This window comes from Lepidochelys olivacea (genome assembly GCF_965140295.1).
Source record: "Lepidochelys olivacea isolate rLepOli2 genome assembly, chromosome: 7".
NCBI classification, from domain to species: Eukaryota; Metazoa; Chordata; order Testudines; family Cheloniidae; genus Lepidochelys; species Lepidochelys olivacea.
In genome coordinates, this window is record NC_140417.1 from 82,585,352 (window position 1) to 82,612,786 (window position 27,435).

General features: G+C 40.5%; 1 protein-coding gene across 1 annotated transcript in view; it reads left to right on the plus strand.

The window, feature by feature from the left end:
• The first annotated feature begins 6,503 nt into the window (after positions 1-6,503).
• Positions 6,504-27,435, plus strand: part of TSPAN15 (tetraspanin 15) — a 38,388-nt gene continuing 17,456 nt past the window's right edge. Inside the window, exons 1-3 of the mRNA XM_084635023.1 lie at positions 6,504-6,727; positions 20,757-20,942; positions 24,010-24,084. Coding sequence (XP_084491149.1) covers positions 6,632-6,727; positions 20,757-20,942; positions 24,010-24,084 — 357 coding nt within the window. The 5' untranslated portion in view covers positions 6,504-6,631. The remainder of the gene's footprint in view (positions 6,728-20,756; positions 20,943-24,009; positions 24,085-27,435) is intronic.

A 27,435-nucleotide genomic window follows, 5' to 3' on the forward strand; every position in this document is an offset into this window, starting at 1 on the left:
GGATTTCAAGCAGAAACACAGGGCATGTCTACACTACCCGCCAGATTGGCGGGCAGCAATCGATCCAGTGGGGATCGAGATGCGATAAATCGATCCCTGAGCGCTGTCGCATTGACTCCTGTACTCCACCACGGTGAGAGGTGCAGGTGGAGTTGACGGGGGAGCGGCAGCAGTCAACTCACCATGGTGAAGACACCACGGTAAGTAGATCTAAGTACGTCTACTTCAGCTATGTTATTCACGTGGCTGAAATTGCATAACTTAGATCAATTCCCCCCCTCCGCCGCCCAGTGTAGACCAAGGCACAGTTTATCAGAAACCTGTTTTGTAAAATTGGGTCTGCTCCTTTTCCCACTAAAGACAACAGGAGCAGGGGTGGGCCCATTGTGCCAATTTCTCCTTCCAGCATGTCATACTTTGAAGTTTCATTTGCAAAAATCAGAAGTTATATGAAAGATGAGATGAGGGCAGGCTTTGAAAGTATAAAAAAGAAATGTGTGTCCAGATTTGGATGAAGTATATAATAGGGTAGACTTTAATGTAAAGGATTGGTATAAAATGCAATGTAATTTTATTGAACAGCATCTGACTGGCAGATTTCAGGCATAATAATTAAATAAAAGATTAAGAATGTGATCTGGAAGCCTTATATTTTGCGGGGTGTGTGTGTGTGTTTGTATAAATACTAGAACTTTAACATACATACATACCAATGCTACATTTCACACATTCTTCCATAAATGTATGGGAGATTTCAAAGTGTAATTTCCACTAACAATAATTGGAGAAATACAGGTAAATCTTTTGTGCATTAGTTTGAAAATTATTGTTCTTCACATTTTAGGAGATGAATACTTATAAAAAAGCTGTATTACATCTTATTGATAGATCTGTGTAAATGGATGACATATTCTTTGGCTGGCACGCAGGCTGGGCCGTTCTTCTTCCAGAAGCAAATATGGTTCAGTATTGTATATAGGACCAAAGGAGTCCAGGGAAATTATTGAGATTTTACATAATTGATTAATCTATAAATATACAGCGTAATACATAGCTAATGATTTCGTAGTGTTTAAAAGCTAAGGTCTTTAATACTACCAGTTTGTTATAAGTATACGACAAAGTGATAATGACTGACCATGCAAATCTTGATGAAAAGGGCAAGAGATTATGAAAATATTGAACCCTTTTAATTTCAGAAGGATGCCTATTGTATAACTATTACTGCTTGCTGTTTCTCACATTAGTAAGACTTGGGAGAAGCATCTGCTTAGTCCAGAATGCTAGAGCACATGACCAATACGATTGCTGTGGCTCCAAACTAGTAACTTTGGCAACAATCCTTCAACTTACAAGACTGCTGCGCTCACATGTTGTAAATTACAGGATTGGTGCCTTTTATTATGTAGAATAGCAAACATTATTACATATTATAATGCACAATAATAGTGAAAGACAAATGATTAATTGCAATAGTGCTTAGAGATCCATTGTAGCAAGCATTTTACACACACCTAACAAAAGAACAGTCTCTCCTCCAAAGAACTTGCAATCAAAGTTTCCTATTTTACAAAGACTTAAGTATATGCTTAGCATTATGCACTGAGTGGAACCATTAAAGCAAATTTCTTGTGCTTACAAGATTTAAATATGTGGTGCCATGTTCAGTTAACCTCAAGCTGACCCATAATTTTTAGATCACAAAAATACATTTATGTTCTAAATGTTTATATTCACTAAATTGGATATGTACCCGTGTTTGTGTTTGTAGGTTTTAGGTGCAAACATTAATATATATATTTTTGGTGGGAAAAGCAGAGCGTATAGCTGAAAATTTGGCCTTAAATATTTGTGTTGACAGTGTCTTAAAACAGCTAATTGTCAACTGCACAGGATATATTGCTAAACACGTGAAACACTGCTGTATAGTTACTAAAGCTCTGCGGATGATGCACGTTCTAATTCGTGATGGATTTTGACACTTTGAAATCTGGCTTGGTTCTGAATTGGAATGAAAACCAAAAAGTTTGAGATTTCCTGAAGGAAATTCTGAAAAAAAAATTTGTTTCAGGTCAAACAATATGTTTTGTTTTAACAAGTTTCATTTCGAGTTTGACTTTTTTACATAATATTATTTATACAAGATAAAAAAATTTGAAAAGTTGTTTCAAAACAAAATATCAAAGTATTTAATGCACAAAAATGTCAAGTTGAGATGTTTCAACACGGTTGAAACTATTTTTTTTTGTTTGTTTCTTCTGAAATGAAATTACAGCAAAATTAGGTCAATTTCACAAAGCATTTTGATTTAGACAGACCTGCATATTCTGACAGAATATGGTTCTGCTGAAGTTTCTCCAACCAACTCAGTTGTTGTTGTTATGTCTTTTAGGCTTAATATTTGGATAGTCAGCTTTATATTTGAGAACAGGATTCTTGTAAATAGTAATATTCTGTTTGCTTTGGAGAATGGAGAAAGCTGGCAAAATGGAGGAATAATGCAGTTTGTGTATTCGTGTACCCATGACTGGAAATAATTGTTATTGTTGAGCTGCTCAGCTGAGAAGCTTTGTTTTCTTTTGTTTTCCAGTTTTGTTTTAAAACGCTGATAAATTTCTTAGGAATAAGAATATTTAGCACATATGTAGGACTTTATATGTTCAAATATTTTATAAAGAATAACTAAATGGAACAGTAGGGGATTAAGAAAACAATAACAGTGGGCCAAGTTTCCTGTGACTTCAACTCAACCTATAGCTTTGTGGATGAATAGGGTTACCATCTTTGGTTATACAAATTCCTCGAGGTTTCATCACATGACATTATCTTTAATTAAAGATAGGTTTCAGAGTAGCAGCCATGTTAGTCTGTATCCGCAAAAAGAACAGGAGTGCCTGCCATCTTGATTATCACTACAAAAGTTTTTTTTCTCCTGCAGATAATAGCTCATCTTAATTAATTAGCCTCTTACAGTTTGTATGGCAACTTCCACCTTCCTGTATGTATTTTATATGTATATCTTCTTACTATATGTTCCATTCTATGTATCCGATGAAGTGGGCTGTAGCCCATGAAAGCTTATGCTCTATTAAATTTGTTAGTCTCTAAGGTGCCACAAGTACTTCTGTTCTTTTTTTTAATTAAAGATTAATTTTTAATTCCTGGAGACTCCAGGACAATCCTGGAGGGTTGGCAACCCTATGTATGCAGCATTGCATGCACCAAAGTTCCTGTGTGCAGAATATGGAGATGTAAAACTCCCATTACCCAGAGTGATGAATGCTCAGAAGAAATAAGTGGAAGCTTTGGTTGGGTAAGGTGAGTATTCCAGCAGAGGATAGGTCCATCAGTGGCTATTAGCCAGGATGGGCACAGATGGTGTCCCTAATCTCTGTTTGCCAGAAGCTGGGAATGGGCGACAGGGGATGGATCACTTGATGATTCCATTCTGTTCATTCCCTCTGGGGAACCTGGCATTGGCCACTGTCAGAATGCGGGATACTGGGCTAGATTGACCTTTGGTCTGACCCAGTGTGATGTTGCACTCCATATGCTTTATGAAAATATGTTTATGAATGTGAATATAATGCAACTGGAATATGCTTTATGCAAAAGGTCTCTTGTAAGGTATCATTACAAAGCTTATGATCTACTGAGTGTGTTCATCCTATTTGTTTGCATGTATTATTTCTATGTCTGGAGTTAGGAGAATAAGATATAAACTTTTATTACTGATGTAAACGTATTAAGTGGAAGCCATTAAGGGTGCTTCAAAATCAATGAACAGTGAATGGCTCTTTTCAGAGTAACAGCCGTGTTAGTCTGTATTCGCAAAAAGAAAGGGAGTACTTGTGGCACCTTAGAGACTAACCAATTTATCTGGGCATAAACTTCCGTGAGCTACAGCTCACTTCAGAAGATGCATACTGTGGAAAATACAGAAGATATTTTTATACACACAGACCATGAAAAAATGGGTGTTTTTTACTACAAAAGGTTTTCTCTCCCCCCACCCCTCTCTCCTGCTGGTAATAGCTTATCTAAAGTGATCACTCTCCTTACAATGTGTATGATAATCAAGGTGGGCCATTTCCAGCACAAATCCAGGGTTTAACAAGAACGTCTGAGGAACGGGGGAGGAATAAACAAGGGGAAATAGGTTACTTTTTATAATGAACCAACCATTCCCAGTCACCTACTACAGGACAGGCCTAACAAAGAAAATAGCAGAATGCCACTAACCGTCACCTTCAGCCCCCAACTAAAACCCCTCCAACGCATTTTCAAGGATCTACAACCTATCCTGAAGGACGACCCAACACTCTCACAAATCTTGGGAGACAGGCCAGTCCTTGCCTACAGACAGCCCCCCAACCTGAAGCGAATACTCACCAGCAACCACATACCACACAACAGAGCCACTAACCCAGGAACCTATCCTTGCAACAAACCCTGTTGCCAACATATCTATTCAGGGGACACCATCACAGGGCCTAATAACATCAGCCACACTATCAGAGGCTCATTCACCTGCACATCTGCCAATGTGATATATGCCATCATGTGCCAGCAATGCCCCTTTGCCTTGTATATTGGTCAAACTGGACAGTCTCTATGTAAAAGAATAAATGGACACAAATCAGATGTCAAGAATTATAACATTCATAAACCAGTCAGAAAACACTTCAATCTCCCTGGTCACGCGATTACAGACATGAAACTTGCGATATTACAACAGAAAAACTTCAGAAACAGACTCCAAAGAGAGATTGCTGAATTGGAATTAATTTGCAAATTGGATACAATTAACTTAGGTTACTTTTTATAATGAATCAACCATTCCCAATCTCTATTCAAGCCTATTTCCCCTTGTTTATTCCTCCCCCCCCCCCCCTGCTGTTTCTCAGACGTTCTTGTTAAACCCTGGATTTGTGCTGGAAATGGCCCACCTTGATTATCATACACATTGTAAGGAGAGTGATCACTTTAGATAAGCTATCACCAGCAGGAGAGTGGGGTGGGAGGAGAGAAAACCTTTTGTAGTGATAAACACCCATTTTTTCATGGTCTGTGTGTATAAAAATATCTTCTGTATTTTCTACAGTATGCATCTTCTGAAGTGAGCTGTAGCTCACGGAAGTTTATGCCCAGATAAATTGGTTAGTCTCTAAGGTGCCACAAGTACTCCTTTTCTTTTTAGTGAATGGCTCTGTTTATGTGCAAACCTTCCTGTGTATGTGTGGGCCAACCCAGGAAGAATAGAGGCTGGGGTCCCACAGGACATGTGGCCATGTCACATGATACTGGAATCCATCTTAAATCTGATACTTTTCCATTTTGGAGGGGTGGGGACCCAGGAAGACAAAAGATTCCTGCCTGGTGCTAAAGCTATAAAAGAGGGTGGAACAGGACAAAAGGAGGCCAGTCATGAGAAATCCCCTGCTTACCATCTAAGATGTCTGCTGGAACTAACAAGGACTGTACCAGGGGAAAGAATTGGGTTCAGACTAGGAAGGAGTCTAGTCTATGAAAGTAGCTTATTGGAACATCTCTGAGGGTGAGATATTACCTGTAATCAGTTTCTTAATGTATTAGGCTTAGACTTGCATGTTTTTTTTATTTTGTTTGATGACTTACTTTGTTCTGTCTATTATTACTTGAAACCACTTAAATCCTAGGTTTTATACTTAATACAATCACTTTTGCTATTTAATAAACCCAGAGTAAGTGATTAATACCCAGGGGAGCAAACAGCTGTGCCTATCTCTCTGTCAGCATTGTAGATGATGGACAATTTATGAATTTACCTGTATAAGCTTTATACAGAGTAAAATGGATTTATTTGGGGTTTGGATCCCATTGGGAGCTGGGTGTCTGGGAGCTGGAGGCAGGTAACCTGCTAAACTGTTTTCATTTAAAGCCTGCAGCTTTGGGGGCCCTGGTCCAGACCCTTGGTCTGTGTTTGTAGCAGGCTGGCCCTGTCTGGCTCCAGGAGAAAGGGCTCTGAAGTCCCAAGCTGGCAGGGAAAACAGGATCAGAGGTCATTTTCTGCAGGTCAGGTGACAGTCCCAAGGGGCTCTCTGTGAGGGAACCCCACACAGCCAGTGTGGTCATAATTATGTTCCTAACAGGGCCACAAAGAAATTAGAGGCAGTGTAAATTTGTACTCCTTTGGCAGGGAAGGGATGCTGTCAAACTCCAGGTCATGACTGAAGACACAGCCTGACTTAGAATCTTTAAGTTCTTGAAGGACTCGAGCTGTAACTCCTCAACTAGGAGCAGAAAGGCTCCGTGGTCAGAGCCCTGGGAGCCCGACTTGTCTGGTCGAATCGTTTGCTTTCCCAGCTTGCATGTAGGATGGATGGTTTGAAGTACGGGGCAGGCTTCTGTCCCCTCTACATTCTGCATTCTCCCCGCCAAGCGACACCCCCCGCCCCCCAACTCCCCGGCCCTCGCTCATCCCCCCCCCCGGGTCGTCCCCCGCCCCCAGCTGAGCGACAGCTCCCGCGCCGCTGCCACCCAGTGGTGCTGCCCGCGGCTGCGAGACTCCGCCGCCGGCTGGGTGCCGCTCGCGGGCTGCGCTGCAGGTGGCGGCGGGAGAAGCAGGAAGCGGGCCGGGCCGGGGAGCAGGATGGCGGCCGGGGACTCCGAGAACATCCGCTACTGTGCGCGCTTCTCCTACCTCTGCCTCAAGTTCACCCTCATCACCTACTCGACGCTCTTCTGGGTGAGCGCGGGCTGCGCGGGGGGCGGCCGAGGAGAGGCCCCGATCCCCGCTGTGAGCCGGCTGCGCGGGGGGGCTACGGTCACCGCCCTGCCCGGGGGCCGGGGAACAGCGCCCGCCTGGAGATGCTGCGCTGAGGCGAGCTGGCGCCGCGGTCGGTGCGGTCCTGGAGCCCAGCGCCCCCAGGCCGGGTGTGTGCGGGGGGGGGAGGCACCGCTTCTCCAGCCCTGGCAGTGCGCCCGTGTGTCACACCAGCAAATACCCCCCTCAAGGGCGAGAGCTGCCCGCGCACTCCGCGGGGCAGAGTTGTTGTGTTGGGGTTTTTTGGGGCCGGGGGTGGGGGCGGACTCTCGAGTCCTCCTCGGCGTGGATGTGGGTTCCCGGCCGGGCGCACCCGCTGAAGTGCGTGAGAAGGCCAGGACCGTTTCCCCCTTGGGCAGGGCTCAGTGGATGGGCACATGGAAGAATTCTGTCCCTGAATGAGATCTCTGGCGTCAATGCACCGCGTGCCCTAGAAGGAAGCCTCTGGGGTGCAGTTTTGTGGTTGTCACTACTGGTTTTGGCACTTAGCGACTTCCAGAGGTGGAAGGGTGTGGCAGGTAGCGTGAAAATCAGTTGTGTACGCTGACAACAAAACATTGCTTTATCACACTCAGATGGGAGTGAGAAAGCTAAGAGGGGGAAAGGCTTCAGCCGCTAGAGAACCAGTTGTTTTGTGTCTGATTAATGTAGGATGATTTCAATTTTAAGCTTGTGGGCTGTTCAGTGATATTTCACCTGCTCTGTTCTCTGCTTTTAAAAGAGGAACGTGCAATGTTGTTTGATGTCTTTTACTGATTTTCATAGGAAAGATAGTACAAACTCTCCGCTGTGTGGTATTTATACTATTGTGCAAAGCAGCAGACCGGCTCTCATAGTGCTGAAGAAAATTGTTCAGGCTTGTTAGGTGAAGAGAAAGTAGTCTAATAGAAAGAAAAGGAGGACTTGTGGCACCTTCGAGACTAACAAATTTATCTGAGCATGAGCTTTCATGAGCTACAGCTCACTTCATGGGATGCATGCAGTGGATCCGATGAAGTGAGCTGTAACTCACGAAAGCTTATGCTCAAATAAATTTGTTAGTCTCGAAGGTGCCACAAGTACTCCTTTTCTTTTTCCGGATATAGACTAACACGGCTGCTACTCTGAAACTAGTCTAATAGAGTTTCTGTTGAAAGAGACATCATCCAGGGTGTTACAGCCCAAATCTGACTTACATGTCTGTCCTTCTCAAAAATGGCAACTTCACCTTTGGTATGCATCCCGAGTTTGAAAACAATGACCAGTGGTGACACTCATTTAACAAAAAAAAAAATAAATAAATTAGCAAATTTCCATTTTCAGGGTATGAAGTTCTGTATTTACAGTAGAATCTGACAGACCGTTTTTTGTGCTGGGAACTGTCACATATGTTGACATTTCAGATTCCTAGATGAGATTTGTTTCTGTCTTTGTCTTCAAAAAGCTCCAAATTCAAGACTACTGCATTTCTTGTTTTGAAGATCTGATAATTTTTCCCTAGTAGGGATAGATGTTTAAAGTAAGGCTTTTTGTTTTTAAAGCGTGAGTTGGGAGAACATGTTACCTTGAGTTTCTGAGTCTTAATAGTGTAGTATCCTTTTAGATTTTGTTTTGAAGAAAAACTACAATTTGACGAATGACTGAAAATCAGAACATAAAGCACATTGCCTTTAGTTCAGACTTTTTTGGGTATTAGGTATCTTTTAGCCTTTTTCATTTTATTATTTTTTCTGTTTTTAATAGAAAATTAACCTTTTCTCCTCCTTGGACTCCTAGTTTCACTCCAGCAACCATTCCATAAGTAGAACCTTCTGCAAAAAAAGGTCAGGGCAACAATAATTATAGCCTTTCCACATTAGAATACTTGTCCTACTAATAACATTTTACTGATTTTGTTCTGTGTTCAAAGGGTTTCTAATAAATTGATTTATACACAGGTATGCCTTCTATTCTTAAACACCACATTATCTTTTTTTCTGTAAGCAAGCACACTTGTACCTCATTTACTTGTCTGCTCTTTCATTTGGCATGGTAAGCTTGTTCTGGTGTGGCATAACACACCACTTAGTAACAGAAAAGTCAACTCTGATATCACTGAGTACCTGTCCAGACCATAGTAGCTTTCAAACACCTTAAGAAACTTAGTCTTTATTTGTAATTCTTCCCTCCCTCCCCCCTGGATTTTCAACTAGGAAAATATGCTAAACTTGTTCCTCCTATCATATATCAAAATACATAAGGTACAGTCTAACACCATGGAATAGTTGTTAAAAGGAAATTAGATAGAATGTTTTGGTAATTAGAAATGTTAGTTCATAGAATCATAGAATATCAGGATTGGAAGGGACCTCAGGAGGTCATCTAGTCCAACCCCCTGCTCAAAGCAGGACCAATCCCCAATTTTTGCCCCAGATCCCTAAATGGCCCCCTCAAGGATTGAACTTACAACCCTGGGTTTAGCAGGCCAATGCTCAAACCACTGAGCTAATGTTCGGGTGAACTAAGATTAGCTTATGTGAATGGAGTTTGCAAACATATAGTTTTCAAATCAATCCTGAAGAGACGGAATTTAAATTTGTATGTTAATGGAGAAAAGTTTATACACACTGTATCTTCCTTTAAATAACTCCTTGTCACCTCAGCACAGAGTCCAGGCAGGTTTTACCATGCCACCCCACCCTCAACAAAATGACTGTAAATGTTGCAAAAACGAAAAGAAGAAAAAACGATAAATAACAGACCTGCACATATAGAACTCCCAAGGCATCTATATTTTAGTGGTCCTTTCATTTTATTTATTTTAACCTTATTTATATCTAAATTCTTAACTCATTAATATATTAAGAAGGCAGTTTGCAACTTGAAAGTGGGACAGAGGCCACAATGAAAGAGCTGTTGGAGGAGGAAAGGATGGGGGCTGATGGCATTTATTCTTGCAGAGGGCTTCCTTTGTTAGTATAATTGTCTTCTTTCACAGCTTTAACATATGATGTATTGTTTGAAATATGTTGCAGGCTTGTTTTCCCTCTAAATTCTGCATTCTCCCAGTCAAGTGAAACAGATCTCCTTACTTGTCCAAATGTGTAATAAGTACCTAAGGCTGAATTCTTTTTTCTGTTATGCTGACACAATCCCATTGACTTCGGCGAGAGTAGAGTTTTGTTCTATATAGTGAACAACCGTTTTAACTTGTGAAGGAATTTCAGTATGTTATACTCACTTGCTTAAACCTTTATTCACTGTACTTAACTGCTCTATACTTTCCCTTTTGTTAGGGTTATATTTTGTTTTGTGCTTAGCACATTCACCTCCCATTTACTTCCATTAGTTTCTGTGGGCAGTACCCTCTTAAGTACACTTGCAAAGCAAGCTGGCCTACTGGGGCAACTGGAAATTCCTCTGGTGTCAGAGTTTTGCTAACCTGCAATAGGGGTCAAATCACCTGCTGGAAGTCTCAGCATACAATTGAGGCAAAGGTTATATAAAGCTACCTTTACCCCTTCTTTCTCCTGGTAATTGCCAGAATTACTGTTCTCGTAATATTTTTTAACTCTTAACATTAATGATTTTTTGCAATAATGGGTCAGGGCTGGAGCATTTAATTAAAGAGTAAGTATGAAATTTGTAAATTGTAAGACTTTTTTTTCTTAATTTGTGGGTTTGATCAAGCAAATGGGTCTCTCAAAATCTAATCCTGTTGCTTGCGACATGCGCATTTTACAGATTTTCTGAGACACATCTGTTTGATTAAACTAAGTTTTGCTCCTGTCAACATTATTGAAGATGCACAAAGAAGAATAAAAGTAGTCTGAAAAAACTTGTTTAGACTGTCAGAATGAATAAATTTGTTGCAAGGTCCTGTCACTGCTACGGTTTCAACTGTGCATCTAGAACTCTCTTCAAAAACTGCTGACTTTTCTAGACAATTGATTTCCAACACTTCCAGCTAATCAGGTAGTAGCATAATTTATCTCTCCAATGTGAAGAGGTATTTATGTTATGCTAGCCATAATAACATTATCAATTCTCTTCTCCCCCAAGGCCTGCATCCTAGGTTGGCCTGTAGTAAGGTTTGTAACAATAGTGGGTGTGATGAGAACATAAAGCATTTTACAACACTGTTAGACTGTAATTGAGTTTTGAAATTCGTGTCAAACACCAATACAACCTTAATGCAGACAAGATCTTAGTCACTGATACAGTTTCAAAAAGCTGTTTTTCCAGAGGTTCTAACCATAATTATGTTTTAAAATAAAACCCATTTCCCCCTCCAAGGTTTCAAGATGAAAATAACTAGTGCTGATAGTCACAGAATTACTTGACACACTTAAACTTTTATATGTGAATTAAATAGTAAATTTAGTGCTGGGACTAGTAGGTAAAAAACTACTTTTTCTTCCACTTGGGAAAGTGACTCCACTCTTTCCCACACACAGAAAAATACAGAGGATGTCCCTATCCTTTGGTGATACATATCCAGTTAATACAAACAAGGCCAAATCACTTCTGGTGTGAATAAAATATGATTTGCCAAATTTAAATTCAGTTGTGAAGGGACAGGATGCAAAATATACATAAGTCTATTTTATCTACAGCCTTGTCTACACCACCAAGTTTTGTTGCCAAAACTGCCCTTTGTCGACCAAAACAGTGAGTGCATACACACTGCGAGGTGACTTTTGTCGGGAAAAATGCCCAGATTTGGTGACAAAATTCATCCATCCTCATGAGAGAATTATGTCTTTTTCCTCTACATTTTTGTCGACAAAGTGCCAGTGTAGACACCAGGCTTGATTTCATCACTTTAATTGGCCGCCAGGAGGTGTCCCACAAAGCCCATCCTGACCGCTGTGGTCAGCAGTTTGAACTCCACTGCCCTGCAGCCAGGAAAACAACCATCCTCCCATCCCTCTTAGAAGCCCCGAGAATTTTTGAAATTCCATTTCCTGCTGGCTCGGCATGGAGAAGTCTCATCACATCTTCCCAGGTGACCTTTGCGAGTTATTGCACCAAACGCTCTCCTGCTTGGACCACTGCGGAGCTGTTGGATCTGCTCAGTATATGGGGAGAGGAGGTTGTGCAGTCCCAGCTGTGCTTGACCCGTAGGAATTGGGATACCTATGGGCAGATTTCTTGAGGCTTGTGCAAAAAGGGCTATGATCGGGACATGCTGCAGTGCAGAGTGAAGATCAAGGAGTTGAGGTAGGAATAACATAAGGCGAGGGAGGCAAACCATCGCTCAGATGTTTCACCTAAGACCTGCCTCTTCTATAAGGAGCTGGATGCTATCCTCAGTGGCAACCTCAACTCCATTGCTAAGAGCCCCATGGATACTTTGGCAGGCCTGTAGGCAGCGGAAAGAGGACCTAACCTGGAGGATGAAGTTATTGATGAAGAGGTGGAGTTAGACGAGGATGTGCAGCTCCTGGCAGGGTCGCCCGGTGGGGCAGGCAGCCAGGAACTGTTCTCCTCTCCAGTGGTGTCTAGCCAGTCTCAGCGGTTGCTCTCCAGGGAGCAAGAAGCAGAAGATGAGACACCTGGTAAGTGGCTGTGGCTTGTGTAATCCGGAGGTGGGTTCAGGATATAGTAATGTGGGAGGCCGGCTGTGTTTCTGTGAGCTGGACATTTCCTTGTGTAGCTAATCGGTATAGTGGAACCAGGTGTTGATGCATGCTGAGATCTCACGAGAATCCTCCAGAGAGATCTCCAGGAAAGTTTCCTGGAGGTACTCGGTAATCCTCTGCTGAAGGTTCCTTGGCAGAGATGCTTTGTTCCTTCCTCCATTGTAGGAAACTTTCCTGCGCCATTCGGCAACCACTTTTGCAGGGACCAAAGCGGCAGACAGGCGAGTAGCATAGGGAGCAGAGCAAAAGCCATGAGCATGGAGTAGATGTACCCTCATTTCCCTGCTTACCCTTAGTGACATGTCTGCTAGAATGATCCCCGCCTGTGAAAAGTGTGGGAGAATTTTAGAATTTGTCCCTAGAATGCTGCACCATGAACCTTGCAAAGAGTGTGTGCTCTTTTCCCCATGTGGAGCACTCCCGCCCACCCCAGCCAACACTCACCATACTTTGGCTGTTCGCAGAGATGTGTGCCTGGCTAGGGTCAGTAAAAAAGTGATGGCAATGTTGCAAAAGGTGTATTTAACCAAAATGTTTCAATGCTGTGTGTGAATTTAACAATCCCGCTTTTATGCATTGTCTCCTGTGCTTCGCCAGATGTGGCCTTCAGGAACACCCCATGCACCCCAGCCGAGCATCTCCACCACGCAAGAAAGCGCCCAAGATGCAGCAAAGAAGACATGTTCTGGGAGGTCCTGCAGTGCTCCAATGCAGAAAAAAGGGAACACAAGGAGTACTGGGAAGCCAAACGGCAGGACAGAAAAGAGAATCACCCATTTGTTAAGGACAGAACTGAGCGGATGATTAAAGTAATGGAGGAGCAAATGCAGATGCTGAAGTCCTTAATAATGCTACAGACTGAGCAGACCAGTGCTCCACCTCCACTGCAGAACATTCAGAACTATTTTCCATGCCTCCCCAAACTCCGCCCACACAATCTTTTCCACTCTCTGGGACTTCTCGATTTTCCCTTCACTCCACCCCCTTCGACAACTTTCACAATGATAGCTGGACCTACACACAGTTGTGAAAGTGTGTCCTTCTCTGGTTCCTCCTTTCCCACCAAGCATCTATGGGTTTGTGTGTGCTGATTCTTGTGCAATAAAAGCCAGGTTTTATAATGGTAAATCATCTTTATTTGTTTCCTACAAATTGAGATAGCAGGCTCTACCAATACATGAACTGGCAGTTTAATCACTTCCTTACTGGAATATAAGGCCCCAAATGTCACCGTTGCCCCCTAGAAAACTATATGTAATGTAACATTGAAGCACCTCTGACAGAGATGTGTTACTGGTGTGCATTGTCAAAGTGCTGCCTCAAAGCCTCCCTGATTCAAATAACCCCACTCTGGGCTCCTCTGACAGCCCTGGTATCTGGCTGCTCAAAATCAAGCAGCCAAGCAGTCTGCCTCAACACTCTACCCCGGAGCAAACCTTTCACCCTTAGCTTCACAGAGATTATGCAACATACAGCACATGGCTATGACCATGAGAATATTATCCTCAGTGAGATCTAATCTGCCATAAAGGCATCACCAGTGTGTCTTTAATCCGCCACAGACACAATCAGCTGTCATCCGGCACCTACTAAGCCTGTTGAACTGATCCTTACTGCTGTCCAGGTGTCCCATGTAAGGTTTTATGAGCCATGGCTGTAAGGGATATGCAGGATCCCCCAGGATCTCTATGGGCATTTCAGCATCCCCCACTGTAATCTTCTGGTTTGGAAAGAAAGTGCCCGCTTGAAGCTTTCTGTACAGGCCAGTGTTCCTGAAGATGCAAGCGTCATGCACCGTTCCAGAGCACCCTGCATTAATGTCAATGAAACACCCACAAGTGCTTGCAACACCATGGAGAAGTACCCCTTCCTATTAACATATTCTGTCGCAAGGTGGTGTGGTGCCAAAATGGGAATATGTGTGCCATCTATCACCGCTCCACCCTTAGGGAAACCCATTTCTGCAAAGCCACCCGCTATTTCATGCACATTTCCAAGAGTCACAGTCCAGGACGCGATTTATTGCCCTGCACACTTGCATTAATGCAGCGCCAACCATCGACTTCCCCACTCCAAACTGATTCTCAACCGACCGGAAGCAGTATGAAGTCACCAGCTTCCACACAGTGATTGCCACGTGCTTCTCTACCGAGAGGGCAGCTTTCATTCTGGTATACTTGTGCCGCAGATCTGGAGTGAGCTCTGCACACAGTTCCAGGAAGGTGGCTTTCTGCATCCGAAAGTTCTGTAGTCATTGCTCCTCATCCCATATCTGCATGACAATATGATCCCACCATTCAGTGCTTGCTTCCCGAGCCCAGAAGCGACGATCTACCCTATGCACTTGCTCTATGAATGCCAAAAGCAATCTAAAGCTGCTCCTATCCATATCACGCAGAATGTTGGGTGCCTGCGAGTCTTCCTCAGTTAAGAACTTCACGACGAACTCCACTGCCATCCACGAAGTCTTCATGACAGTTAACAGAGCATAGGCGAACAGGGCAGGATCCATCCCTTCTCACAAAGATGTCAGGATGCACAGCAAAGAAGGGCCGTTTCAAAAATGCTGCCAAAAAAAGCCAGAAGACCCTGGAGTGCTGGGACAGAAAGCAACGCATCATGGGACATTTAGCCCTGCCCCAAAATGCGCTGTGATCTGCAGTGATTTGCTGGTTATGATTTTGCCATTTGTATGCATGTATCATTTTTGTATTTGAAGTTATAAGTACTGACTCTATACCTGGATTTCAAAGGTTTGCTCCTCAGGGAACATCCACAAGGTAGTTAGCCAGCACATCTTGGAGGTACTATTCAAATTGAGTGGCCCATCAAAAGAACATTTAACTGACAATGAACCATGGGAGATGCCTATTACACTTAGTGGAATTTCCTGCAATGACTAGGTGAAATGCATGGACATGTGACTTGTCCATGTGACTCCAACCACCATCTTCTTATTGTACTTTTCCACAGTAAGAACTATGGGATTCTCTCCACATGGCAGAAGATATCAAAGGCTCTGGAAACACCTCCGTTTTGCCTCTTTTCTGCTCCAGCCTCTGGACTATGAACTTACATTAATGGAAGCATTCTAACCAAGGAATTGAGGACCTTCCAATGATCTGGAAGCAGCCAGAGACTTGACGTAAGCCAGCAGTTTATTCCATCACTGCTATGAGCCTGAACCAAGAACTTTGCAATTATTGTATGTATTTGATTCCTTTAACTACTTTTAACTCTCACCTTTCTTTCTTTTTATGAATTAACCTTTAGATTTTAGATACTAAAGGATTGGCATCAGCATGATTTTTGGGTAAGATCTGGGCTATATAGTGACCTGGGTGTGTGGCTGGTCCTTTTATTTGATGAGACTGGTTGTAAAGAACCACTCACCTTTAAATCCAGTGTTTTTAGTGGTGATATAAGAACTGGAATGTCTAAGGAAATGCTTTTATGACTTCTTGTTAGCCAGTTTGGTGAAACAGAGGTTTACTTTCGTTTCTAGTTTGGTATATCCTATGGGGGATTAGCCATCAGTCTTGGGGTGTGTCTACCCTATTTCTCATCAGTTTTTCCTGAATTTGGCATCCTCAGTTGTGGCCCAGTGCTCACACTGTCGATGATGGTGCCCCCACTGTGGACGCGATCTGCTGACAGAGGGAGCAAGTGTGAACATGAAATTGCGATTTTTATTATGTCGACTTTTGGGTGTCATTTTGTTGACACAGATTGGTAGTGTAGACATGGTCTATGTGTGGTTTGGATTTCTGCAGCATCTGGAAGGAGGAGAAGAATCAACACTGGCCGAAAAGGGTAAGTTGGGAGGGGTTAAAGTTCTTTCCCAAACTGTTGCCTCTTGGTTGAGGCAAAGCAATGATGCTGGGTTTTTTAGCCATCTAGGCTGTGAGTTTTTGTTTTTTAATGGTTTGCCAATAGAAATAATGAGTACAGTAATAAAGCTGGTTTATTATGCACATTTTACAAAAAATTATTCCAACTGTGTGTAAGAGAAGTGCACACGAGGACAAGTTTATTCAAGTAATGGTATTGCTGGGCAGAGGGGTAACTATATTGTCAACTTCATACTTTTTAATCTAGGATTTAAAAAAATTTCATGTTTTAAAAATGTACAAGTAAATATAAACATAACCCACATGCACAAGGATTATAATAAAGTATCTATTCTTTCTTTAGGAATTCCCTCTGCTAAAAGAAAGCCTTTATACAGTATGGAATATGTGTGTATTGCATGATGGTATAGTATAAATGTTTTATTAGCATGATTGTGGGAAGGTTGCATTACTCCTGAATAGCAAAGCTACAAATGAGTGCCAATAAATGCTTTATACCTCCCACATTTCTATATGTATTGTTTTGTAGAATAACTATTTTAGAAATATTCTAGTGAATTTTTATAAATTTTATTGGCACCAAGTTTTGTAACTGTCTACCTGTCAAGTGCCACTATTTTGAAGTGCGAAATGTTGGAGCCTTCCAGAAGTAGAAGTTCTTGCTGCATGTCCTGTTGGGAAGCTCGGACTATCCCTATAGTTTGCATTTCAAGTCTTGATGAGTCATGAGATATCACATCTTAAACCTGACATTTTTCCAACACTGAATAGTGTCCGTTCTGCTTCTCAGGCAGGCCAGTGTAATCTTTTGGGGAATGGGAAGAAAGGAGACATAGTTGTGGTATGTTGATTTAATAGAGGAAAATAACTGAAACTGCTCCTAAATTTGGAATATCTAAAGTAGTCTTGGAGGAGATGGATGGGCAGAGTGCAGGATTAAGTGGACAAAAGTGCATTTTGTCATATGGCCCTGCAGTTTATTAGTTAGGTATCATCACCAGATATGCAAAATTTGTGTGTGGAGCATATGTTCCTACTTCCAGACAAAAGTCTTTAAGAAGATGTGGTTAGGTTTGCAAATATGGATCAATAACTCAAGGGACAAATCTTTCAACAGAATTTTTTAGTGTTAAAATAACAAACTTCTGAAAACCTGGGAATTCAAATGTAAGTTTCCACAAAGAAACTTAACTCTGACTTTATATCCCCACCACCATACATGCCCTCTCTATAAGATATATACTTGCTGGACAAGTATTTCAGCTACTAGACAAATCAAATCCTCAAATCTTGATGGTTTGGCTACAAATGCTGACAGTTGAGGACATCTTAAACACCGTATATTGTACTTTAGTGTCTTGAGTGCAGTTGCTTACCGTAGTGCGCAGTAAGTTCTACCAACTGTACCTTTCCTAGCAGAGTACACTTGGTGTAACTGCAAGTCTATAGTAGGTTTAAATTATCTGCAGTAGTAGGGAGCTTGAACAGTGTATAGTAAAGGGTTGTAACATTTACAATTTCTAAGCTATCAGAGTGCAAACATACACCTGAAACTTGTTTTTCAGCTCTTACAATGTATACATTTCAAGAGATTATTGTGGACAGATTTCTTATTTTCTTTTTAAACAAATTAATTCCAAACAAGAAACATTGTATACCAGATTTCACTCTGGAGTAGATTTTATTGTTGAGATTTAAGTTCCTGAAAGTTGGAGTTTGTAATGGAAAAACTGACACAGTCCTAACTGTGGTGGCTGTAAGAGGCTTTGATATAGCAGAGTGTAAAGCAGGCATTTGAAATCATGACAGATCTGAAGGTGCTGATTTAATCAAATTCAGATTTAGACCTGTACAACAGCAGCAGCATGTAACAGAAAAAGTCATTCTGTTTCTGGGCAGTAACGCTAGGAACTTTATTGGCTTAATAGTGAGTGTATCTATTCTTCAAAGGGCACGTTTTTAACTTTTTATTGCAAATCATTTCACTGCATATTTATTTTTACGGTCTTGGATAGGAAGATCTAACACACAAATTAATATAAAACTTTAAGCCAAGTAAGGAATATAGGGCTGTAAGGCTAGCCAAACCCAGATGTATATATTTTATCACAAAAAGGTATTCTCTAGACATTTATCAGTTATATTAATATACATGCTGTAATAGCCGAAAAGCCTGCAATTTATCCATTAAGTTGGTACTCAAGATTTTTGATAAAACAAACTGTTTAAGGAGTGAACTTGAAAAATCATATACAATAGTATTCCACTGATGAGAGACAGATTTTAAATAAGCACAAGACTAATCCATTTGTGTGTTCTGTTATTGGCTTTTAGCAAACTATTTTCCCCATCTCAGAGTTCTTTGTAAACTGCAAAGCATTATTCAGTATCAACATTTTTAGAATAAGATTAAAATGCTACATTACATAATAATTCTTTTAAAATTAGTGGACTTTACAAATCTACTATTACACAATTGCTATTATAAGGTTTATTGAAGATTCTTTGGGTTGTTTGCCAATGTTCCTAAGTTTCATACCAGCTAGAGAAATATGAATTATGATAAATAATATAATTTATAACTGATAATTCAAAACATTTTGCTTTTTAAAAGCTAAACTAACATTAGAGATCAGCCTTTTAAAGATGTAAAACCAGTTAAAAATAGGTACAGTAGAAAAGGGCTTGTAATGTAAATAGTAAAGTTGAATAAGCGCTGTCTGTCTTTTCTCTTCTGTGATTCATAATCTCCCTTATACAAAAGGCATTCTGAATTGAAGGAAGGGTGTTAGCCTGAATTCAGTCTTATTTAGTTATTTAATGGTTGAATTCAACAAGACAGCGATTAGTGTTAATGCACAAAGAGAAAAAGACACTAATATCAAGTACACCATCTATAGAAGTGTTGTGTGGGTGAAATTTGCTATGGCAGCAAAAGGATCAAGAACTTGCAAAGCTCTTGGAAGTTGCATAGTATTACTGGCTATGTCTACGCTACAGACTTTACCGCGAGCACAGAAGCTGCACCGCGGTAAGGTCTCCTGCATAGCCGCTCTTTGCCAGTTAGAGAGAGCTCTCCCGTTGGCATAATTAAACCACCCCCAATGTCTGGCAGTAGCTATGTTGGAGGAAGATCGCCTCCCTCCGACATAGCGCTGTCCACAAAAGGCACTTATGTCTGTCAGGGGAGTGGTTTTTCACACCCCTGGCTGACAAAAGTTTTACTGACAAAAGTGCTAGTGTAGGCATAGCCTAACAAGAGTAATAGAAGCTGTGACCAAATACATGTGTCCATAGCTAATATGAGTCCAAATGCAATCATCTTGTGGACTGAATTGTAGAGAATTTGAATTGGCAGGTTGAAATAGCCATACAAGAGCAGAATAACAAGTCTAATATTTTTTTCCTGAAAGCTTTCATTTATGATGGAAAATTGCTCATCTTGGCAAAATTGAATTATTAGAGTAACAGTCATGCCTGTAGTTTAAAGATACTTAAGTTTGACTCTTTCCAACTATAATAAAACTTTCTCCTGTTTTTGACTGTCTAATCCCAAATTTTATTTTGGGATAGCTAAGAAAATCCACTATATTAAATGTGCCAGGGAAAATGTTTGAAAGAAATGTGAAGTCCTCTAGAACTGTTGCTCATCCTCTGTTTAACATGAAGTAATATATAGACTTTTTTTGCAATACTGACATAGAAGCAGGAAGATCTGGTCTACCAGGAACATAAAATTCTCTCTTCAAATTCTGTTGGAGGAGGGAAGGAAAAAAGGCAGGTTGGTAAAACTTGAACATGGACTAAGCCCGTGTACATCCTATGCAGAGTTTTGCTAAGTGGAAAAGTGCCTATGTGACTGTTCTTGTCAAAATGTGGAGCTATGAGACTGGCTCCCAAAACAGTATTGTTTGTCAGAGGTGGCCAAGATTTATCCGATTAAGTGGAAAATGAGAAGTAGCCTTTGCACTGAAAGATAATTGAAACTGGATGATGCTTAACCAAATATTAGTCCTGGCTGTCCTAGAAAATCCTTCTTTGTATTGAGCCTGAGCATGCACTGTAGAAGTCAGTGGGAGTTTGGTTACTGATGTCAGTGGAGTATCTATAGGTCCAGTATCTATAGTAAACTTTTTTAATCAACTTTTCTTAAAAAATTTTTTGGCATGAAGTGGTGTGCAAATGATTAACTATGTACAGGGTCACTTTGAACTTATTTGTTTGCCGTGTACTTTAATGTTGGGGTCTGTACAAAGAGAACATTATACAAGTTAAATTTAGAAGCCAGTACTTTTAATTTTTTTCCTTAACCTAGTGCTTGGTAATTGTAGAAGTAAACGATTTGTAATTCATTCCAAAGCAATTAGTGACAATATTTGTATATGACAAGAAGTGACAAAAACAAATTTAATACAATTCATCAAATAACATCTCTGTATTTAAGGTAAATATTATTTGAAAAAACAATAACACCTGCTTTTCTTTTTTTCATTGCAGTTGATAGGAGCACTTGTTCTTGCTGTTGGAATTTATGCAGAAGTTGAAAGACAGAAGTATAAAACCCTTGAAAGTGCCTTTCTAGCCCCAGCAATTATTTTAATACTCTTGGGCATTGTAATGTTTCTTGTATCATTTGTGGGTGTATTGGCTTCTTTAAGGGACAATATATGCCTTCTTCAAGCAGTAAGTACTCTAGTTTTTTACTGTCTTTTATAGTTTTTGTATTTTTTTATATTACTTGAGCTCAACCTCCCTAATCATTGCGTCATCTATCTTTAATGGAAAAACACAGTATTTTTTCCTCTCCTTCAATTAAATAATAGAGAGAAACTATGTAAAGCAAGGCTGGTACACACAACTTTAGAAGCAATACAATCAAATCACTTTTCTTACTTTTAATTAAATATTATAAAATCCTTTATGTTGATCTGATCTTACAAATATTTCATTGCACAGGTATCTTTGTAATGAATCATCTGGATTATTATTTAATATGTACAAGTGGGATTTTCACAAGTGCTCAGCATTGGCCCAGCTCTGCTCCCACTGAGATCATTATTGACTTCTGTGGGACCAGAGTTCAGCCAGTGCTGAGCACGTCTGAAAATCTCATCTGATGTGTGCATAGCGCCATAAGTGAACAAATGATGAATAAATAAAAATGTCAAATATTGAGAGGTTAGATTGTTTACTTATAAGTAGAATTAATATTATAAATACTTGTAATATTTTCTAATTAGTAGTAAGGTAATAAGATTCACATTATCATAGTATCTGATCTCACTTTATATGCCTTGAGATTAGAAATGTACCAAACTGCATCTTCTAAAAACAAAGAGCTTATTCTTTGCAGCCCTTTGTAGCAAAAAACCGAGCTTCTCTCAAGGGATCTATGTCAGTTGAAAGTTGTAAATAAACAGTTTTAAGAGATTCCAAGGCTTACAGCTAGAGAAAAGCTAAATAAAGGGATACCGTGTATCTCACTTTAAAAGCCAGGGAATGCCCAGTGATATCTAATTCTAGAGGGTTCACCACTATGAATGCCCTACCTCAAACTTGTGTGAGCTTCACCCTTGAAAGAGATAGCTGAAGCATTCTTTCTATGTGTTGTTGATATAACAGCACCTAGGAGGAGAGTCAGTCTTTGATGAGATAACTGGGACCTAGAGAAGTAAGGGCTTTATAGATAATAACCCCAATCATGAATAGGCAGTCAAAATGGATTGCACTGACTGAAGCATACAAATACCCTTCAAAGTTAGCCCCAGGTACACTGTGTGTGGCATTTGTGTAGCCTAATGATAACAAAGGCATGTATTGTGGTGAGGACTGCATTTGAGAGGAAATGGCACAATCTCTCGGCCAGTTGAAAATGAAAGAAAAAATATCTGGCCACTGCTACTATTTGAGAACAGAGAAGAGTAGAACCTTGAAACTGTGAACCACTTTGATAGATGGATTTTGCAGCAATTCTCAAATTGTGGGTTGGGACCCCAAAGTGGGTTGCAGCTCTGTTGTAATGGGGTTGCTAGGGCTGGCTTAGACTTGCTGGGGCCTGGGGCCAAAGCCCAAGGGCTTCAGCCCTGGGTGGCGGGGCTCAGGTTACAGGCCCCCTGCCTGGGGCTGAAGCCCTTGGGCTTCAGCTTTGGCCTCTCCACACAGGGCGGTAGGACGCGGGCTTTAGTCCCCCACCTGGGGTGGCGGGGCTCAGGCGAGCTCAGGCTTCTATCCCCCCTCCTGGGGTCATGTAGTAATTTTTGTTGTCAGAAGGGGGTCGCGGTGCAATTAAGTTTGAGAGCTGCTGGGTTAAGGCATCAAACTGAGAGGGTTGTTGTCAAAAGAAGCATTTTGAGGAGATGGCAGACTCAGACTGAATCTAAACAAGTTGGTTCTCATCCAAATCTCTGTCTACCATTCACTGGGGAAAGCAGGGGGCATGGTTCTGGGGGGTACATTGAAAAGGAGATGTACAACTGTGTATTCAGAATATTGATGGCATTGTAGCACATAGCTCCTCAAAGCTGAGACCCCTGAGGAGGAAACAGCAGTAACCTAGCACTTCTCTGCTATTTCTGTGAAAGAATGAGTGTAGCTATTTGAGGGCAATTCCATTCATCCCTGCAGAGTTCTGTGGTCTCAAACTTAAGTTATAAACATAAATTACAATAAGGAAAACATATAAACATAATTTTTATTCACCTGCCAAATTTTATTTAAGGAATAGTTAAATGTGATACATAATGTAGGCTAAAATCATGGGTGGTTACGATTTTAAAAAGTACACTGGAAATTGACAGATACCGTACAGATACAGATAAAACTGCTGAGAATCTGAGGTTGAATGATTATAGTCTCTAATTGCACACAGTATTGCTTACCGTTCTATGGCAGGAAAGTTTACCATTCTTGCTGCTGTTCATGGTGCTTCTTTCTTAGACTAATTCTGTCTCCAGCAGAGGAAAGGACTTTAATGTGCAGTAGTTCCAGGTCGTTCACAACATTCTGAATAAGCTCAGTTTATTAATGTGGGCAGTCTGCAGTGTTTACTTCTGGGCCTTGTTTACCCTTGGTATGTGTTTGTGTTCACAAGTGACAAACTGTATCTTCCTGGTTGGGGGTTGGGAGAGGAAGGAGTAGGTCAGTAGCAGGAAGTACAAACATTTCCAGTGCTCTATCAACGTAGTACAGCACTAGTTTTTTGCCCCCATGTTTTTGAAAAAGGGAAGTGTGGTGGTAGTTAACATCTGACCCTCTTAAAGTGCTCTCACTTTGCTATCAAATGTACTAAGTCCCAGATTTGACTGACTTTGAATACTACTGATCTTTTCGGGAAGCACAAAACCATAATGTTCCGTGTTTTTTTAGCAATTCATTAATATGCTATTCCAAGAGCTATGATGCTGATATAAAGAGAGGGGAAGAGGTGTTTTGGCATGATAAATGCAATGCAAGTCTTAAAAAAGCTTTTAAATTTCAATTCAGTTGAAAAATTTTCAGTGTTGCCAAATGGAAAAAGGTACAATTAGCAATGTGGGGAAAGGGATCTCTCAAACCACAAACAGTTTATATATATATATATTTTAACCTTGATTTTTCCTGTTGTCTTTCAAAAGTACATTGAGATTTAGAAAATTGTTCAGTATGTTGGAGGTTAAAGATTCCTGACTTAAAGCAGAATAATTGAAGGAATAACTGAGGAAATTTGAGCCTAAGCTTATTTAGGATATTTTTTTGCAATTACATTTTGCAGTTTATGTACATCCTTGGCATTTGTCTCTTCATTGAACTGGTCGGTGGAGTTGTGGCACTGATCTTCAGAAATCAGGTGAGCAAAAATTAGTTAACATTACTAAGGAGTAAAAATGTAATGTGCAATATGCAAATGTGTGGCTACACTGTTTAGAGGGTAAAAGTATTTAAATTGTCATCTGAACACTAAAAAGTGAGGGACTAAAGAAAGGTACTGGTTTAAAATTTTTTTTCAAATTAGTAGAAAAAAAGGAATTGTCATAACTTGTGCAACTGATTTTGAGACTGAAGAATAAGGGAAAAGGTTATCTGTGTAACCCATTAGTAAGGATCTGCAATATGTGCAGAACTGGTTTGCAAAAGCTTTCTGTGTTGTGAAATGCTTTTCTTCATTTTACTTCCCATGTCCTACCCTTTGTTGCTCTCTGAAAATTTCAGCTGCCTAGGGAGACTTGGGCACTTTTGGGTGAACAATCTGTTTTGCATTTTCACCTTATTCATGTATATTAGTACAGTAGTGCTTACATTATCTCAGTTCTGTTACTAGGTTGGAGTATGTTTCCTTCAATAACCAAACTACTTTGCTCGGACAGACTAGATCAACCAAACACTTTGCATATTGATTAAATTAAAAAATGGACTGATTAATCTACATGTGTGTGGGTAATCTACATGTGTGTGGGCAGATAGGTCATAGATGACTCTTTTCTGTTAAAGCTTTAGGACATAAATGTATATGCCATGTTAAGTAGCAGAAGCCTATACACATTTATTTTTATTTTTTCTATTTTTCTATTGGCAAAATCAGTAAGAACATTCAAAAGGAACAAAGGAGCAAAAAATAAATGGCCACCCCCCCAGTGTCCTACATCTGTCTCTTCTAAAGAAAGTGTTCTTATGGATAGCTTTAAAACACATAATTTTTAAATGATAAATCTTGCCATTTTACTTCTCACCGTTGTATTGAAACAAGCTTTCCCTTTCCCATCACTGCTCTTTCCACTTGATGCTACAGCGAAGTTCTGAAATTGAATGGTAACATCAAGAGATGGGTTATCTTCACTTTAGTGACCGTAACATATACTTAACATTGTGCAAATTATTCTTCTAAATTTCACTTAAAGTGAGAAACTAGACATCAGAATGGAACCCATCAAATGTGTTTACACTGTATTAGAATCAAAATGAATGGACATTATAGTAAATAGAAGATTTGGTTCATGGTAAATAAAATATCTGGAATTCAATTTTCTGTTTTTTGAGTGTGGGGGAAGGGTTACTATTGATTTTCATAAAGAAAAGGTTCCAAATGATCATTCCTCTAACTCTCCCCTCACAACTTTATTTCTATTGGATTAATTGGCTGTCTCAGCAAGGAGATTAATAACTGAAGGGATCTGGGGGCTGTACTACCCTCTTTTAGGGTTGGCGGAGAGCTTGGTGCTAATGGTTTATGGATAAGGAAATGATCTGTATTCAGTGATGCACTGAATAAAAATGCTGGTGTTTTGCATAAGCCACTTCCCTCTGAAAGCTGAAAAGTTAAGTTGCTTTTCTTTGAGTCATACTTACTGTAAGAAATATCTTCTTATGGCATTTGTTTACCATCTTTTATCTTTAATAACAGAGAAAGTATCAGTTATGTATTTATTTTTCATGCAGTTATTGTGTACAACCTGTCCCCATTATTCTAGTGTCTAGGTGATGTTTGAAATTGTTATAACAATTTCATTTTTATGGGGCCATTTGTGTATTCTCTAGGGGATTCTGGTTGTTCATCGAGATTTGGCATCTTTTTTTTTCATGTTCATTTTACAGTTTAATTGTGGTTTGAAAAATATCATGTAACACTGAAATGTACATCCTTCTTTTTTAAAACAGAGGCTATGTATTGTCCTTGAGCTTCTGACATAAAGGATGATTCCATGGAGTACTGACTTGCTTCTTCAGCTCAGTGTTCTTTCTTGTTCTTGAACAAGTATATTTTATACTTCCTGAAAGTAACAAGTACATTTTATATTTATTGCTACTGATTCTCTAGATGGCAGCATCAAACTGCACCAGACTTCATTAGCTCTGAGTTTCCCATGGGATAGCCAAAATTGAGAATTTGACTAAGCACAAGTAGCATCCTTTCTGGTATCTAATTAGCCAGACTATTGTTTTAATTTGATCAAGAAAGAAAACCATCATGAACATGGAAATATGAAAGTTTGGTGGTGTGTAGATGTAAGATATACATCTCTTCTAGAAAAGCATCTTCTTCTCTTCTCTTCCTACTTCTATTTGCCTGTGGAAGGTTGTTTTATTATTTCCTTTTGTGCAGCAGAAATGAATTCATTAGGGCAGCAGCACAATGGCTCTTGCATGCAAGTCTCAGCCATTAAGATACACCAGTTGGATCTCAACCTTCTGAAACATTATCAAATATAACTAAGATGGAGAATCTTTATTCCCTCCCTCCCTTAGCAAATATCTGCAGACTTTTACAGATGTCAAATGAGCCCTCTCCTTTGCCTTTCTAGCCAAGGGTTGAGCAATTACATTTAACTAGAAGAGAAATAGATGAGGGCTTCAGAAGGGAAAATGAGATTCCCAGAATGACAGAGGTAAGATGACCACTGGATCATCCTTTGGGGAATAAGGCATGGTCTGTATTACGAAGGTAGATTGACATAAGATGTCTTGCGTTGATCTAATTGTGCATGTGTCTACACTTAAATTTGTCTTCCTCTGATCTATGCACCCTGTTATGGCTATGCAGTAACACCACCTCCCCAAGCAGTGCTGAGTCTTGTTCGATGTACTGGGGTCGACACAGCATGTGTGTAGATGCTGTGTTACTTATGTTGACCCTAACTGTCCTCCAGCAACTGTCCCACAATGCCCAGTGCTGACTGCTCTCATCACATTTGTGAACTCCACTGCCCAAGGGACATGGAGACCAGAAGACCTCTCCACCCGTAAAACCCCACAAATTTTTGAAATGCCTTTTCCTGATTGTTCAGCTTGGCGAGCACACATGTTGGCTCTACATTGTTGGGTGCAAGTGCCCAGCTGTCCATGCCGGCTACATATTCCAGGCATACTCTGGCCTGGAGTAGACTGGAGATATTGGATCTCTTGGGACTGTGGGGAGAAGAGGCTGTGCAGGCACAGGTATGGACCAGCCACAGAAATGTCGATATCTGCAAGCAGATTGCATGGAGGATCAGCAACAGTACTGTGTGAAAGTGAAGTATCTGCGGCAGGCATACCAGAAGGCCAGGGAGGCCAACAGTCTATCTGATGCTGAGCCACAGACCTGCCCTTTATACAATGAGTTGCATGCCATACTTGGTGGAGACCTCACCACAGCCCTGCAGACCACTGTGGATACCTGTGAACAGCAAGGATGATGATGATAAGGATGGGGGAAATGCAACCA